The sequence below is a fragment of the Callorhinus ursinus genome, unplaced genomic scaffold (genome assembly GCF_003265705.2).
Source record: "Callorhinus ursinus isolate GAN/ISIS: 27379988/994484 unplaced genomic scaffold, GSC_fseal_2.0 scaffold41, whole genome shotgun sequence".
Taxonomy (NCBI): Eukaryota; Metazoa; Chordata; class Mammalia; order Carnivora; family Otariidae; genus Callorhinus; species Callorhinus ursinus.
This window is the reverse complement of record NW_027397103.1, coordinates 12,147,629-12,164,307: the sequence shown is the minus strand read 5'-3', so window position 1 is coordinate 12,164,307 and position 16,679 is coordinate 12,147,629. Positions and strand designations below refer to the sequence as shown.

General features: G+C 55.6%; 2 protein-coding genes and 1 long non-coding RNA gene across 4 annotated transcripts in view; 1 reads left to right on the top strand and 2 right to left on the bottom strand.

The window, feature by feature from the left end:
• The first annotated feature begins 4,224 nt into the window (after positions 1–4,224).
• CDK2AP1 (cyclin dependent kinase 2 associated protein 1) lies at positions 4,225–9,002 on the top strand. The gene is made up of 3 exons (XM_025889706.1): positions 4,225–4,322; positions 5,871–5,997; positions 8,250–9,002. The coding sequence occupies exons 1-3, from the start codon at positions 4,254–4,256 to the stop codon at positions 8,315–8,317; spliced, it is 264 nt and encodes an 87-aa protein (XP_025745491.1). The 5' UTR covers positions 4,225–4,253; the 3' UTR covers positions 8,318–9,002.
• Positions 6,324–7,120, bottom strand: LOC141370647 (uncharacterized). Its single transcript, XR_012374896.1, has 3 exons — positions 7,005–7,120; positions 6,542–6,606; positions 6,324–6,445 (listed from the first exon to the last, which is right to left on the bottom strand). It is a non-coding gene; the product is annotated as an uncharacterized lncRNA (long non-coding RNA).
• A 2,255-nt stretch (positions 9,003–11,257) lies between the features above and the next one.
• MTRFR (mitochondrial translation release factor in rescue) overlaps positions 11,258–16,679 on the bottom strand; it is a 12,323-nt gene continuing 6,901 nt past the window's right edge. The window contains exons 2-4 of one of the 2 annotated variants that reach the window (XM_025889703.2): positions 15,036–15,125; positions 12,663–12,970; positions 11,258–11,483 (exon numbers count right to left, since the gene is read on the bottom strand). In XM_025889703.2, coding sequence (XP_025745488.1) covers positions 11,265–11,483; positions 12,663–12,944 — 501 coding nt within the window. In that variant the 5' untranslated portion in view covers positions 12,945–12,970; positions 15,036–15,125 and the 3' untranslated portion in view covers positions 11,258–11,264. The remainder of the gene's footprint in view (positions 11,484–12,662; positions 12,971–15,035; positions 15,126–16,679) is intronic. The other variant, XM_025889704.2, reaches the window with a different exon arrangement.

The window sequence follows — 16,679 nt, the reverse complement described above, 5'->3', positions numbered from 1 at the left end:
GAGGGCGGGGGAGGCTTTTCTCTGCTCCTTTTTCCTCCGGCTTTTGGGCGGCTCGGCGAGGGCCCCTGCCGGCGGGAGTCGGGAGCGGCCGGGCCACGCCGGGCGCGGGGCGCGGGGCGCGGGGCCCGGGCCGCCCTTGGGGAGCGGGGGGCGCGGGCCTGGGGCTGGGTGTCGGGAGGCGGGCCGCAGGGGTGCAGGGGAGCAAGGCCGGCCCTGCGTGGACAGGGCGGGGGCGGCGAGCGTGCCAGGTGCAGGCGCCCCTGAGGGCGCGGGGCCGCTGGGGTCACCGGCGGTGCAGGGGACTCGATCATCGGTGGGGGTTCGGCCCGGCGCGCCGGAGCTGGGGTGCCCACAGCGCGGCACGCCGGATGTCCCCTCAGGCGTGCGCGGAGTGACAGAAGTTGGAGAAGACTGGGGGCGTCTGAGTGCCTTCGGGCGGCGGGTGAGGGCGGCGTTTCAGCCCAGACCCGGCATCCCGGAGCTCCCAAGTCTGGGCTTCGAAGGCCCCTTCTGCGGAAGCCGGGGGTGGAGGGGCGTCCTCTCCCTTCCCGGGGGCTGGAGCTGGGCGATCCCAGGAAACTCCTCCAGAAGTTGTCAGGCAGCTTCAGGCTGTGCCCAGGGGCTTGTCCCAGGGATCAAGGGGAGAGCTGGGTTGGGGGAAGGAAGATGGTGAGGTTAGGGTGTGACGGGCTTTTCCCCTTTGCCTGGGTCTTTTTCCCTTAGACCCTTGGTTGGAAATACACTTCCAAAAAAGCAGGCGCTTTCGAGGGGGGAGGGGGCAGAGGCCTTGTGGGGGGAGGGGATTGGCCTTGCTGGTCAGAAATGCCACGTTGGCAGTTGGCCGCAAGTTTTGGGCCTTGTCTCCCAACGCTGACTCCATAACTCCAAAAATCTGAAGAGAGACCCAGAAAATCAATATATATATGTATATGTATTTTAACTTAGCGGACACAGATTTGGGGGTTGGAAAGGGTTAAGATTCAGGTTGCGGGTGGGGGCAAAGTTGAATTGGTTCAATTTGGGGTCTGCGTCCCAAGAGCAAACAGCCACGATTTTCTCAAATGTTCTCACCACCTTTGGGGTCTGCAGACCTTCCAGAGATAGGCTTTGTGGCCCAGAGAGGATTTCTCCTTGCCTACTTCATCTGTCTCTGGGGGATGCAGGGCGGAAGGTCTTGCTGCCAGGCCTGACACCCTGGAAATCTCAGGCCTGGCCTAGTATAGTTGAGGCAGGTGCCCTAAACTGGGACCCGCGGGGATTGGGGTCAAGTGACAGGGGCACCCACTCAGGACCCCTGAAGCTCTGTGCTGGGCTGGCTGGCACCTGTGCACAGGTTTTCTTCTGCGGTGATTTCCAGGAGGACTGCTGAGGTCCCCAGATATCTGGTGTTTTGATGGGGGGGGCTGCGCCCCTCCCCATGGACCCTTTAGAAAGCCCCACTCTCCCCCTGCCATTTGCATCCAAGATGGACTCTCCGCTGCCGCTCCTCTGGCTTCCTTGTCATCATCCCTCACGCCCTCCAGCCCTGCCTCCTGCTCACGGGTTGCCAAGCCGCGGCCTGGCCGGCGGTGGCAGTGGCGGAGTTAGACAAAGCCCCCGCCTCCCCGCCCGAGAGCACATCCCCCCCCCAGGCGCCCCAAGTGGCGGGAAGGCCGCCAGCTCCCCAGGCCCAGGCCGCTCTTTGTCTGGCGTGGGGGCGGGGAGCTGCGCCTGGCCCCAGGAGCTGCCGGCCTCTGCCAATCCCTCCCCCGGCTCCGGGCCCTCCCTGGTCCCCGCACACTGCGTGCATTGTCTGTGATGCTCGGAGCGGCCGTGCTCACGCCCAGTCTGGTTTTCTCCCTGGCCTCCTGCAGCCGGATGCACTGGCCCTCCCCGTGTCTGCCGGAAGGAGTGGGCATGAGTAGAACTCAGGGCCCTTCTGCCAACTCTCCCCAGGGCCGCACACACACACACCCCCCTTTTCAGCAGAGTAAGAGCCTGGCACTGACACAGAATTGGGGTCACTGACCACGTCACCTGGGGAGGGGAAAGGCAAGCCCTCAGCTGTTGCCCAATTCTCCCCCTAACCCAAACCCAGTGATTTCTCCTCCCTCCCTGTCTTAGCCCCCCACCTGAGACCTAACCCTAGCCCCTGGAAGACTGGCATCTAGAGCCTTTAGACAGTCTGTTGGGAATTATTGCCTCAAACAGATGGAGAAACTGAGGCCCAGAGAGGGAAGGGTCTCGTCCAAGGTCACACAGCCAGAGCAACTCCTGGTCCAGGCCCTTGTCTGTAGGAGAGCAGATGGGATGGGAGGCAGGGAGGTGAGAAGCAGTGCCGAGCAGCAAGAGGTGAGGGCAAAGGGTGGTGCAGGGAATGCACACCCGAGTCCCACTCACCTGCCCAGGAACTGGAATCTCCTAGACACGGGGCTGCTTTGCAGGGGTACGTACCACCGTGGTCTTGCATTTAGCATCCTGGCCTTCCAGAGAGGTGTGCTCTCTTGTGGTGGTCAGAACTGGAACCCAGATCTGGGGCTGCAAAGACCACACTCACTGCCCACCTCAGAAGGTTCAGGAAGTTGGGGTTGTTTGGCTGCTCTGGTGAGGGGTGCTTGGGGGGCACCCACGCTGCCCCACTCCTGTGCTCTGGCCACTGCACATCTGTGGTTGCCTCGGATGGCGGTCACAGACATGGTAGTAGTTCGTCCCATCCCGAGCAGTCTGTGCCCGAAGCACAGGTGTCTTAACGTCCCCACTTTAGAGGCGTGGCGACTGGCGCGAGGAGTGGCCCGGTGATGTGCCCACTTACCGGCTTAGAGGTGGCAGAATCCATGTTTCCTGACTGGGCACCCCACATTTGAGCCTAAACCTGGGCCCCGGCTTGGGGTGGGGGAGGTGAAATGCAGGGCAGGCCCGAGAGCGGGGAAGACATCTTGGGTACAGAGCTGTCCCCAGCCCCTGGACAGAGGGACAATATGGTGTCGGGGTACCAGCCTCTTCTGTGGTGTGTGGCTCAGGAGAACGCCCATCCTCTCCAGACTGCCTCTTTATGGTCAGGGGCTCCAGGGCTCCCCGAGGGCCCCTTCCACTCCACCAGCTGGAGCTCCTGAGCTTTCTTCCTCCCTGTCCCCTCCCTTGCTCACACCAGATGAGCAGCTGGTCGGTTTGGCCAGCCTGGCACCAGCTGTCCATCCCCGGGGCCAAGTCTGCGGAGTCCGCCGTGTGCTTGAGAGACCGTTTGGCTCTGGGGGCGGCAGGCAGAGGGGGAGCTGCTCCTCGACTGGGCGTGGAGGCAGGCGGGCGGCTGCTGAGGAGGGCTAGGTAAATTCTCCATGGTTACCGCTGTTTGTAATTCTGCAGGACATCCGCTACCCGCTAATGGCCACTTGGACGCCATTATGGGTCTGCATGCTTCCAGCTACTGAGCCGGAGCCGGAAAATTCCCTGCTGATGACTCCCCAGCCCGCATCCAGGAGGCTCCATTCTTAGCCGGGCCCTGTCCCCACGTGGTCCCTCACAGCTGAGGGACAGGGTGTCTGAGTGTTGCAGTCCATAGTCGGGGCCTTGTCCCTCCCTCCCTTGGGGTGTGAGCCATCCCGGCGTAGAGTCAGACTGTCATGAATCCTGTCCCCTCTTTGGGGAGGGAACCACAGGGGCTCAGGGAGATTGAGAGGCTACCGAGGACACACAGAGAGACTGTGACACACTCCAGGCTCCTGACTTGGTGTCCAGTGAACCAGTCTCCGGCCAGGGTTAGGCCTCTGAACCCTCCCTCTGTCTTCCTTAGCATATGTCCAGCAAAGAGTTGGGCGCATGGGATATAGACCAGCCTCCGCAGCAGCTGGGCTCCTGTGGCGGTGATGTGGCTCTTGGTCGTCCACTTCTGGGGAGCAGGACCCAGGGAAAAGTGGCCAGCAAGGATGGGGCCAAGAGGAGCCGCAGATTCCATCTTTGCGACCAGGCCTGGCCGGTGGATGGGGAGGGGTCCTGGGACTGAGGAGCGATGTCTGCCGTGGTGCTGGGTGGGAGGAGTGGTGGCCTGTGAGCTACGTTTTCCCGTTGTCTGGGCTGAGCGCCGGCCATCCCCACACTAGAGGACGGGAGCAGGGCAGGGTCTCTGTCCTATGAAGACAAGAGACCGCTGTCTGGCATGCGTCCTGGGTCGGGGGACTGTCTCGGGACCCAGAGCCTTTGCTTTGGGTACAGTCACGTGATTCCTGACTCTTCTCTTCTTCTCCATAGCTGGGAGCGTCCACCCGCCCTCCACCAGTATGGCAACATCCTCCCAGTACCGCCAGCTGCTGAGTGACTACGGGCCGCCGTCTCTCGGCTACACCCAGGTACGGTAGTGGGGGCTGTGGGGCGGGAGGGGCTCCGGGGCTGGCCTGGGCACCGAGGGGACCTGCTTCCCGCCGTCCGGGCAGGAGAGCCGGTGGGACGGGGTAGAAATGATGGAGTGGAACAGTCGTCCGAACTGCGTCGACCTCCAGCCCTTGCGACCTCAGGTCTCAAGCCTCGGGGCGTCGGAGCAGAGGGGTGGCAGGCTGTTTCACGGGGCTACCAAGAGATGGGGGCGGAGAGCCCACGGGGGGCTGGAAGGCCTGAGTGCTGCAGGCCCTGCTGGAGCCACCACCCACGTGTGTCCCTGCGGCCGGAGTCTCTGTACCGGATTCCTGAGGAAGTAAGGCCTGACCTGGGCTCTGGATCTGAGCCTGGACAGAGGAGAGGGGACCCCGTTCCCACTCACTCTCCGCAAGGTGGTGGCCCCAGCAAAGAGGAGGACAGGGCCCATATCCTCCCGGAGCCCAGATGCGCCTCCTCGGGAATGGGGGCCCTTGAGCCAGGCCGCAGGGGTTTCTACGGGGTTCTGCCACTTACAAACCTGACCCCTGCTTGGCAACCTCGCAGAGACCCAGTTCCTCGCCGTCGAGCGGGGTCAACGCTGCCACTGGCCTCACTGGCTGTCGCCGGTGGAGGGACCGGGCCAGGCCCCCGCCTCGGTGCCCGCAGGCCGTGGCTGCCGTCGGGTTCTCTGCTGTCATCGGAACGCGGCCGCGTTCTGGGGTCGCCACGGAGGCTGGCCCTGCGAGAGGGTGGTGGCCGGCCATGCCCCGCCAGGCTGTGCTGTCCCAGGAGCACATATGGGACCTGGGACGGGAGCCCTGGAGGAAGCGGCCATGGGAGGAGGGCGAGGAGGACCGCCGGGCCAGGAGGCGGCACCCGGAGGGCGCTGAGGAGCCGAGCAGGGACAGGAGGGAGGCCCTGGAGGCCCGGAGACAGAGACGGCGGCGGAGGAGGGAGGAGCAGGCGAGGGCCTGGTTGGGGGGGCCCGCGGGGACCCCAGCCTCACCCGTCGGGGTGCTTACTTGGGCTGTGGCGGGGGGAGTCTAGAGAAGAAGGGGTTTTGTGGGGTGGGCCCTGCCGGCGGGGGGCAGAATGGGTGAATTGAAACACGTTCTGTGTTCTGTCCAGTTGGCCTTTGGCAGTTATTGGTGGTCCTGCTCACCCCAGGGTGTGGCCCCCATCCCATCCCCCTGCTCTGGACTGTCCTCCCCGGGATGTGCTTGCGCTTCCGCCTGGGTCCTAGCAAGTACCCAGCGCTCGCTGAGACCAGCCCGTCCTCCTTTTTCTCATTCGAGAGGATGAAAGCCTTCTGGAGGCCGCTGGTGGTTTCCTTGGGTGTAGGAGGACGGCAGAGAGGCCCAGCTCTCTGCCTGTGGTTCTTCCTCAGGGCGGACAGGCCTGGCCCCGGCGGAGGCAGCAGCTGCCTCTGGGCGGGCCTCCCCCCTGCCCTGTCCTCGCCGTGGCTGGCCTGTGGTGCGGTCCTGACCGTGGCCGTGGGGTCAGGGAAGGGTTCGATCCACGTAAACTCTTCCTTCTGACTCTAGGGAACAGGGAACAGCCAGGTACCCCAGAGCAAATATGCCGAACTGCTGGCCATCATCGAGGAGTTGGGGAAAGAGATTAGACCCACTTACGCGGGGAGCAAGAGTGCCATGGAGAGACTAAAACGAGGTAAGTGGCGGGACCCGGACTCCCCGACGGGTGCCGCCTCCCTGCTGGGCGCTAACTGTTGTGAGAGACTCTCTTCGGGGTGGGGGGAGGGTCCCCTGTGCCCCAGGGGCCCCCGTTTTGTTACTCTGATGTGGAGGCGTCCGCAGGGGCAGGGGTGGGCCGGTCCGTGGGATGTACACTCTCCTTGGGATCTGACGGGAAGGCCTTGCGTGCCTCCCGGGAGGGTCCGTATGCTTTAAAATTGTAGCCCAGATCCTGCCGCTTTGTTTGTTGCCTGCTCGGCTCCTGTTGGCTGCTGGTCCCAGGGAGCCGCGGGAGGCCAAACGTGCCAGGCTTCCTTCTCTGGGTGGGCCGGGGCCGGGGAGTCGGGAGGTCCTAGGTCCTGGGTTGCCCTCTGCTGTCAGCTCTTTGGAGGGGAGCCCGAGGGGGCGTATAGGTCTGTCCCAGTCTGGGGGGGGAGAGCAAAAGCACTGAAATTCCTTCAGGACTGAGGAGGGCGGGTGGGAGGGCAGGAGCATGATGTCGCAGAAACCCAGTGACTCACCTGAAGACGGGACTGACCCGCTGCTTCCAGGGGGAGGCGAAATCGGCTGCCACCTCACCGAGCCGCTGGAGGGGAGGGGAGAAGGGAATTTCTGTTTTAGAAGGTGGCAGGGCAGAGCAGCTGTGGCCTAGGTGCGAATTTAATTTCAGAAGCGATCTGGTGTTTCTGGGGAAGGTTGGAGAGGCACGCCGGCAATAAATCTGGGGCATAAAGGGGGCCTGCTGCGGAGGGCCATGGATCCACGGCGGCGGGCATGGCTGGTGAGGACAGGCTCCGGCCCACGGCAGCAGGCTTCGCTGGTGTGTATGAAGCCTTCGTGGACAGAGAGGCTGGACCTGGACAGGGCTTGGGGAGAGGTGGGGTTAACCCCGATCCAGCACGGGGTGGGGTGGGGGGGCAGGTGGGCTTTGCTCTGCGTCCGGACTGCTGTTTGGAGGCAGGGGAAGCAAGACAGTCCTGACACCTGGAGTTCTGGTTATGCGAGTGGAAATCCCTGGGAAGACGCTGGATCCCAGAGTCTAACGGGCGACCTGCAGTCCCCCAAAAAAGGCAGCAGGTTCAGGCCAACCGATGGGTATGCCTCGTGGTGGCCCCAGGGCATGTGCTGCGTGAGCAGCTGGTCCCACGGTCACGCGGACCGGTAGTCAAGTCCAGGCCAGCCCAGTGCGTGTCGTAACAGGGTGAAGAAGGGTCATAAAGGGTACGGGGGGGTCAGGCGCAGGGCGGAGAGGTCAGCAAACCGTGCCTGATAGGCCAAGCACGGTTTTCAGTTTCTAATGGTGGAAAATGATTCTATGACACGTGAAAATGCTCTGCAGTTCAGACTTCAGCGTTCATAAAAAAGGTTTGGTGGAATATGGCCACACCCACTGCTTCTGTAACAGCTGCTTGAGTGGTTGTGACAGAGCCCGTGTGGCCTGCAGAGCCCGAGATATTTACTGCCTGGCCTTTTCTAGAAAAAAGTCTTCTGAAGCTCAGAGATAAGATTTGTGAGATGTGGATGCCTGCGTGACTTGGGGATGTCACTCACAGTGCCCTCCGGCGGTCCTCTCTCAGAAGGAGTAGATTCTTTGTGTCTGTTAAAACGAGATTAAGTGTCTCATGGCGTTCGCTGAAGGCCACCACCACCACCACCACCCAAACGCAACAACCAAACCATAACCACCAAACCAGAGGGAAGAGATGGGCAGGGGGTGGTAGGGCCGAAGGTGCTCTTGGCACCTGGCGGGCAACGTCACGGTGGACCAAGGGTGAACATAAATGAGCAGTCTTGCATCCTAAGTGTGCAGGCTGGACGCCGGACAAGCCCTTTCTAGAACGTAGACTATGAAGAAGCCAGAGAAAAATCAGGATTTGGAGTCCTGGATTCTCCACAGTGGGGCAGGCTTGACGAAGGCGGGCGGGGACACATCTGCTTGCGTCCTCTGAGAGCCTGGCGTGCACGGAGAGCTTGCTGGCCGTCCCCGTGTGGGCGGGAAGGGGTTGGTAGGAGCCACGAAGAGGAGTCTGGGCGAGGAGGGAAGGCCTTCGAGGAGGGATGGGACGCTCGTGTCTGTCTCCCCACACCGCTGGAACCCCGGGGTGCTTGGGATGCAGGTCCCGAGTTCCCTCCCAGGGCGGGGGCTTTCCAGCTGGGTTGTGAAGGGCCCCCTTCCTCTCCTGGAGTGGGTTCTGCTGGACGATCCTCAGCCCTCTGCTCCTCCTCCAGGCATCATTCACGCCAGAGGACTGGTTCGAGAGTGCTTGGCCGAAACGGAACGGAACGCCCGATCCTAGCTGCCTAGCCAGGCGGAAGGTTTACCATCTTCGTCCAAGACCAGAAGTTACAGCTCATCTCCCATGTTCAGATGAAACTCTTGTTTTCAAAAGGGTAACGGTTTGGTTTCTCCTTCCCACGTCCCTCCCATGGTTCATGAGGCTCTGAGATTGAGAAATACTTTGCAGTTGACTAGGATTTACATTTTAAATAGTTAGGAACTACCCAGGGTTTTTTGTTCTTTTTTTTTTTTTTTTAAGCATTGATTTAAAAGATGCACGTAAAAGATACCTGTCTCACAGCAAAGATCCCAGTTACGTTACCCAGATTGTTCTCCGTTCTTTTTCATAAGCTAATACAACTCTGAGGTTTTTTTTTTTTTTTTTGAGTGCGTACGTTTGCCACACCGTGTGGATTCCGCTTAATGTAACTTCTTTTGTGCTTAAGCATTTGCTTGCATGACTATTAGTGCTTTGAGGTCAATTTAAAAAATGCACAAGTTATAAATACAGAAGAAAGAGCAACCTACCAAACCTAACCTAACAAGAACCCCCCCCTCCAAATTTTCCTACTAAGACTGTGTGTGGATTTCAGTTCTGCTTTTTCTGTAAGTTGATCCAAACATCTGGAAGAAAATGACTAAAACTGTTTGCATCTTTGTATGTATTTATTACTTGATGTAATAAAGCTTATTTTCATTAACAATTTGTATTAAGGTGTGGGTTCCTTGAATTCTTGTGTTTTTTGTTGTTGTTTTTTTAAGTGGTATTTTAAAAAACAGCTCCTCAGGGGCGCCTGGCTGGCTCAGTCACTAGAGGTGCAACTCTTGATCTGGGGCTTCGAAGTTCGAGCCCCACGTCGGGTGTGGAGGTGACTTAAAAAGAAAATCTTTAAAAACAAACCAAAAAACAGCTCCTCCTCCGAGAGTGGGAGATCCCTGCCATAGAGGGTCTGCCTGCCTGGCCCCAGAAACATTTTTTGTGCCAATGCCAGAACCACTACGGGCTGAGGGAAGAAGGCGTTTGCCTAAGTCAGGAGGCGGGGGTCAGACGAAGTTGCGTCACGGTGCATTGTGACTGCCGCGGATGGCCGTGTGCGCCGGGGAAGAAAGCAAGAATGTTAGTGGACGCGGCGTAACTGACTTTGCCCACGGCCTGCCCACCATGAGGCCGTCCTCGGCTTCCAGGTGCTTGTCCTGCTGCAGGAATCTAGTTCTCCTACAGCGCAGCCTCTAAACTCCAGTTAGCTACCTCAGGTGCTCACCGGGAGAATTCCCTGCCCCGGGGCTGGGGAAGGCCCGCTTGCGCTGGATGTGTTTGAGGACGCAGATGGTGGTCCTCAGTGGTGAGGGGGAGACAGACAAATGAGGGATGGGGTCAGTTTTGCAGGCACGAGGTAAGGGCCCAGCCATGACAGGTCGAAAGGCCGGTAAGAGCGGGTGTGTCTACCTCTGTTTCATGCACAGCAAACCCCAGAAGGCACGAGAGGAGAGAGATTGAAGCCTCTGTCCCTCCTGTCTACAGCTCCCAAAATTTCTCTTCCCGCCGTGACCTGCTTGTCGTGTACCCTTCCAGGCGCTTGGCTACCTTCTGAATGGAGGTCCGCATGGGGACGGGTCCTGGATGCTGCGACCGGTCTCCAGAGCCTTGCACACAATGCTTAAGCTTCCAGACCAGTTCGCATCGAGGTGAGAAGAGCCTTACCTGGCTGCCTTCAATGTGTATTCGGACACAGGCACTGGGCACTCGGTCTGTGCCTGCCGAATGGGCTGGTTTTGACTGCAGACTGTCTTGACGGTGGCCTTCTCCCCTCATGGTTTTTCCCCTGCTTGTTTCATGGGTGAACCCCAGATGTATTCTGACAAGCGAAGCTATTACCTCTGCCTAAAAACCCCAAACAACCGTAGGGTCAAATCCAGCTTGAGTGATGGCATTGTGCAAATTCACAAATCAGGTTTCTGGAAACTCATCTTATAAATCTACTTATAAATCAACACATAGGCAATGTCATGTGTATTTTTTTTTTTTTTAAATAAGCTCTACGCCCAACATGGGGCTCAAACTCACGACCCTGAGATCAAAAGTCCCATGCTCCACCGACTGAGCCAGCCAGGTGCCCCAAAAATGCCACTAATGTTTGACTCCATTCCATAGTTTTCCCCCAAAAATGGACCTTCCTTACTATTAGTGCTTATTTTTAACCTTTGATAACAAGACAATCACACAAATGTATAGCTTAAAAAAATATGGTGACATCCTTCTAACTACCCACCCAGGTCCAGAAAGACCTTTGTCAGCCATCCACAGCCCCTCCGGGTGTCCTATCACGACCACCCTTCCTCCCCATGAAAAGTAGCTAGCCAGTCCTTTTGTAGTAATGTCTTCTGTGTGTGTCTCTATGGTTTTATTCTCAAAATGTGCGTCTCTATTCATCCCAGTTTAGTCCGCCATTTAAAAAGTTTTGATTTAAAATGTTAAGTCTGTCAGAAATACAGAAATGCTAGAGTAACGCTTGCGATGGAATGGTACTCTCTACCATTTCCTTGGAAGCATCTGGCAGGTTCTTTTTTTTAAATTTGTATTTTTTCAGAGAGAGGGAGTGTGCAAGCAAGAGTGGAGCGGGGGGGGGGTGGGGGGTGTGGAGGCAGAGGGAAAGGGAGAGAGAATCTCAAGCAGGCTCCGTGCCCAGCATGGAGCCTGACGTGGGGCTCGATCCCATGACCCTGAGATCATGGCCTGAGCTGAAATCAACAGTCGGACGCTTAACTGACTGAGCCACCCAGGCGTCCTGCATCTGGCAGGCTCTTTAGTTAGAATCTGCGATTCCTTCCGGGGTGCCTGGCTGGCTCAGTCAGTAGAGCATGTGACTCTTATCTCGGGATCAGGATTGTGAGTTAAAGCCCCACGTTGGATGTAAACATCTTAAAAACAACAAGTACAACAACAGAAAAGCATCTTCGATTCTTTCTCAGTGGACGTTTTTACTGGATTCCCAGAGTTCTTTCAGGAGCTTCTTTTTTTCTAGGGTTTCCTTTGCTCTTTTTTTCCTCTCTTGCTTTTTCCTCTCTGCCTCCTGTTTTTCTTTGTAAACAAGACTGTTTTCACCATTGTAGAAAATATCCACTTTCTCTTGTAGGATTTTCCGAGCGAGCTTTCTGTTCTGATCAACCGATCTTGTCTGATGGCACTGCAAGAGATAATATTTTATAATGTGAAAAATTTGTTCTGGACAGGATCTCAGATTGTGGAATTCAACCCATTTGCTCTATAGATGGGGACGGGCCCGAGAGGCAAGGCCCCTGGTCAGGAATCCCAGGGAGTCCGTGACAGCGAAGACCGTACGCCCTCCTTCCTGCCTCTTATCAGCCTCCACCTTGTCGCACCCCCCAGCTGTATTACGCAGCTTTCTCGGTGATGGTTTTATAATTAAGAGTGTTGCTTTGTTCAGAAGCAATGATAGCCTTCAGATAACTTAAAGTCCCCAGATAATTTTGAAAATATCAACTGATATGTCTAGCTTGTGGCCAGGGAACAAGCCCTCCGTCTGCACCATTTATAAACATAAAATTCTGTCTCAGGGAGGAAGATAGCATCTTTATTATTAGTCAACCATACCGTTGATTATGTCATCCCTGAGTTACTACGGGCGAGTGCCTTGTTGCAAAGCTATTCGAAAAACAATTCTGTGAAATGAGAGCGAGAGAAGAGTACTGAAAGCAAATCTGCAGTACGTGTATAAAACAGTTAAACAAAAATCCTGTCAGGTTTCAGAATGTTATGTGTGGCTTATGAATGACACTTTTTCTCAAGGAGGGAAAGAAAAGCGATTGAGGTTTTAACTGATAGGCTCTTGGCTCAAAAACCTGGCAGTGAAGAAGAGTTGTTGGGAGCACAGACTTTGGGCTTGGTCTGGGTTGACGCCTGCCGCTGTAGGATCTCAGGCAAGTTACCTAGCCTCTCTGTGCCTGAATCCACACCTGCACCATGAGGAAGACAAGGCGTAAGGGCTTGCGAGGGTGACGACTGTCCACGTGTGGCGCTGCGCCCACCGGGGCCTGCCCTGTCATTGGTATATGGAAAGCCTGCCTTGCTGTCCCTTCTCGGGGCCCTCTGGCGACTCAGAAGGGACTGCACTGAGAGCCAGCGGGACCCCCTACTACCCAGGAAATGGGAGAAAGCATTTCAGTATCTCCCAGGGGCTCGGGGTGTGTTGAGAGCTGGGGATACTCTGATCAGAGACTGGTTTCCAGGTAAAGAAGGAAGCCGCCTCCAGGCAGCCCCGCATCGCATTTTTATCCTGAGGCCTGGGAAGGCTGTGCCTGAAGGGGCAGGTGTCACTGACGTTTACCAAAGAGGGGACGTCTACCTTGACGACGATGCCCGAGGGGACGTGCTTCAGCACCACACAGTTGCTGGTTTTGTTGGTGGCCTGGCCCCCGGGGCCGTGCCCTTTCACAAACTGCTCTTCAAGATCCATCTCATCCAGGGGAGGCAGAGCGGGGCGGTCCTTCCTGCCGGCCGCCTGGACCGCAGAGACCGCCGCCGCTGGGGCGAGCAGCGCCTGCTTGTCCCGAGGCCGGAGGCCCCGCAGCGCGGCGCAGATTCTGGCCAGGGCTGCAGGCCAGGGGAAGCCGGCCGAGGGACTCATGCAGAGGAGCTCTGCCCGTCCACGACCTGAGTTGGAGAAAAAAAAAGACAGCCTTTCAGGAAGGTCCGTTCGTGCTCAGGATTACACTAAAGGGTTCTGGGGCAACCTTTTATAAACCGGTTCCACCGAGGGCCACCCAGGTATTTAGCAAGTTAGGCACAGCCCTCTGCAGCCTTGGGGCATCTCCCGTGATCTTCACTGTGTGCGCCCTCCCAGCTGATAAATATTTTCTTGTAACAGACCGAAAATATCTTTGAAGCACCCAGAGGTGCTGCTTTCTCAGGCAGGGTGACATTCCAAAGAACAGGGCTGTAATTCGATAAAGAAACACTAAACAGTGCATCAAGCAAGAATCAGGATCTGAGTCAAGCGACATTATTTAAACGTTTGAGAATCTTTGAAATCCAAATGTAAAGATGACAGTATGCAAGTCTATTTTATAGCTGAGCTTACACGGTCTGACACAGTAAATATCACTATCAATCAATGTCATGATTGTTGTTTTTTAATGTTTCCAGTTTCATGGATTTGAATAGGAACATCTGTTCCCTCAGATGCACTGCCAATAACATGATCCAAGTGGAGCTCATCCCTGGAACGTTCGAATCAACTGATTCTTTATGAAGGTGCCTGCGTGGTTCAAAACGCCACACGAGGTGTAGGGAGCGATGCGAGGTGGGAGAGAGGGAGCCTCTGTCTTCATGGAGCTTAGAGTCTAGTCAGAGAGAAGATGCTTAAAAGAGAAAGCAGTGTTTAACCGTTAGATTTAAATAGCTACTCCAGACGTGGCAGAAGGCTGAAATGTCTAGCCAACAATGAATGGTATAGAGAGTAACAGCTACCAGGACGTGGTGAATCCCATGGGCCTTTGCTTTCTTCCAGGGGAGGAAGGCATAACGAGCTGACGGGTGTTAGCTCTTTTCAAAGATGGGTGACCTCCCCGTGCCAATCGGGACAAGTCACAGTGTGGGCCTCTTTTCTTACCTGGAAAATGGGTGAGCAAGCCCTTCTCCGCCCGTCCTGCACAGGCTTAAAGGTCAGAGGGGAAAAAAAAAAATCTGGAAAGAGCTTTTGTTGAATACCTTTGAAGGCATGAGACTGATTTTTAGCAGAATTCCTGTCACCCGGGAGGATTATGGGAACGGTGAACGTGCCCCTCGCTTCATGCTTCTTGGTCCAGGATGACGTAGGTGCTAAAAACAGAAGTACTGCCCTTTTTAACAACTGCTTCCTTTGAGGCTCTGAATAGCTGCTTTTACCATTTGAAATCCTGTAAATTCTAGCTGAGGGCCACTGGTCTCTAACCTAGGTAGGAAGTGGTGTATACCTAAGCCAGCGCCCTAAGCCCAAAGTTGCTTAATCATGCACCAAATAATTTCAGCAGGTTTGCTCTCAGCTCATTTACCTTTTGCCCCCTGTCAGTGCTGGCTGCTAACTTCTATGAGCCCATGCTGGTCTCTAACAAGCTTTGAGGATGCTTACCACAGATGCAGGCTAGTGGACACCGCTGCCTTGTCAATATGTACATTTCTGTTATTTTACGGGTATCTCCCTGAGTAATCAGTTTAGCTGGTCCTGAGAGGATCCTGGTCATCTTTAGAATGACAATACCATATTCTTAACCTCTCTGTGGAAAATAAATACAATGAAATGTACTTTTCCAAGCCTGATGCCAATGCTCATTTTCAATTCTGTGACGGACGGGATGGCCTAAACTCGTAACTTCTTTCCGAAAAGTGTGGCATTCAGGAAGTGTGTCAGTCCCAGGGGGGTGACAATTAACGTGGTGTTGGTAAGATGCTCGGTGGCTGTGGAGGGCTCGATTTTGAAAGAGAGCATGCCAGGGAAAGTGGCGCTTTAGAAAAGGTTTAGGTTTTGTTTATTGTGTGTCAAGTCTTTCGGAAGTACACTCGGGAAAAGACAAATGATAAACGCCGGCGCTTTTCTGAAATTGCTACAACAAAGAATCTGCTCCCCTGTAAATGATTAAGTGAATGAGACCCGAGTCAATGTCCAAAACGTCCCTTCCCTTATTTCTGCTTTCAATCCATAGAACAGGATTCCTTTGTGTACCAGACAGCATCAGAGTACCTGGATCAGATTCATTACGGAACGCAAGCCCGGGGCCTCCCTTGGGGTTTCTCTTCCGCTAGTTAGTAAATCCGACCGGGCAGCACAGCTCTGGACTAGAGTGCAGCGACAAAGAAAGGAAGTGAGTCTGAGACAAGGCGAAACTCCCAGACAAAGGGCGGAGAGGAGAGTGCCTCTATCAGCTGCTTTGTCCCTGGCCTGCTGTGTTTCAACTCTCTACCTTTCTGTCCTAGTTCGGGGCTGACACGCACACTGGAAGGCCTCCCACCCAAATGGAGTTCAAGAAGGTCCCCAGTGTTCAGTTACTGTTTTGCTTAACGGCTAATTCCAACAGCCGATCGGGCGATTCTCAAATACTTGCCGTATCTCTGGGAGCTTTGGCTCTACTCCAACGACTGCTAAAAATGACCCGTGCACCCATGGTCCCACTTCCCCAAAGCCCAGGATATATGGATTGGGTTTCAGGTTTTGTGATACCCACAGAGCAACTCAAAAGTCTCCGGGGGACAATAAAAGCGGCTCAAATTAGAGCTCATCATGACATTAAAAAAGAGCCACAGGAAAATGGTGACAAGAAGTGCTGGTAAGGGGAAACCGGGAGTCATGACAGTGTGCCCCAATTCCTTTCTGTGAGCGTGTGCCTCGATTCGGGGCTGGCTCTCCACCCTCACTTCCCCTCAGCCCTGCTTTTCCTCTGAGGACGCATCTGCGCTGAACAGCCTGATTGCCGTTTGGCTTAAGGCCTCTCATTGTCCCCATCCCTGCCCACTGGTCAAGTCAGAGATGCTGGGTGTTAGGACTTTACAAAAGGGAATGCTAATTTGTTCAATGAGTATTTTTTTTTTTTAAAGATTTTATTTATTTGAGAGAGAGAGCGAGAGCATGAGAGGGGGGAGAGTCAGAGGGAGAAGCAGACTCCCCACTGAGCAGGGAGCCCGATGCGGGACTCGATCCCGGGACTCCAGGATCATGACCTGAGCCGAAGGCAGTCGCTTAACCAGCTGAGCCACCCAGGCGTCCTCAATGAGTATTTTCAACATCTACTCTGTGCCAGGCATGGGCCTTGGGGAGCCCAATGAGCCTGTGGCATAAAGGAGAAATTAAAGATGCCCCCAAATGCGATCCATGCTAATAGCCCAGGATGGAGAACAGGCCACAGAGCAGTGCCTCTGTGACTTGCTGGGCCCCTAAGTCACTTGGAGGGCTTGGTACCGGGACTCGGGGCCTGTATTCTGGTAGGTGCCCCCTTTCCTGACCTGGAGTCAGCCACCACACATTCCCTCCTCAGGCCCCCGCAGTCAACCCACGCCTAGGAAGATGTCTGGCTGCAGGGATGGTGTATGTTGAGCTCGGATCGTGGCCAGTGACTGCAGCCATCAGATGTAAACTAGAGGCAACAGGGTGAGGTCCATTTCCCCAGCAGCTCTAACACTCCCGAGACTGGGGGGCGGGGCGGGGGGAGGGCATGGTCATGTGTCTCTGAGAGAGAGAAGGTTATCTCAATCTATTTGCAGGAAGTCATAGGATTTCAATCTCTGGACTCACCTTCTGGATGTCATGTGCCCAAAATTCACTGCTTAACTATATGTGTGTGTGTATATATATATATATATATATATATATATATTTTTTTTTTTTTTTTTT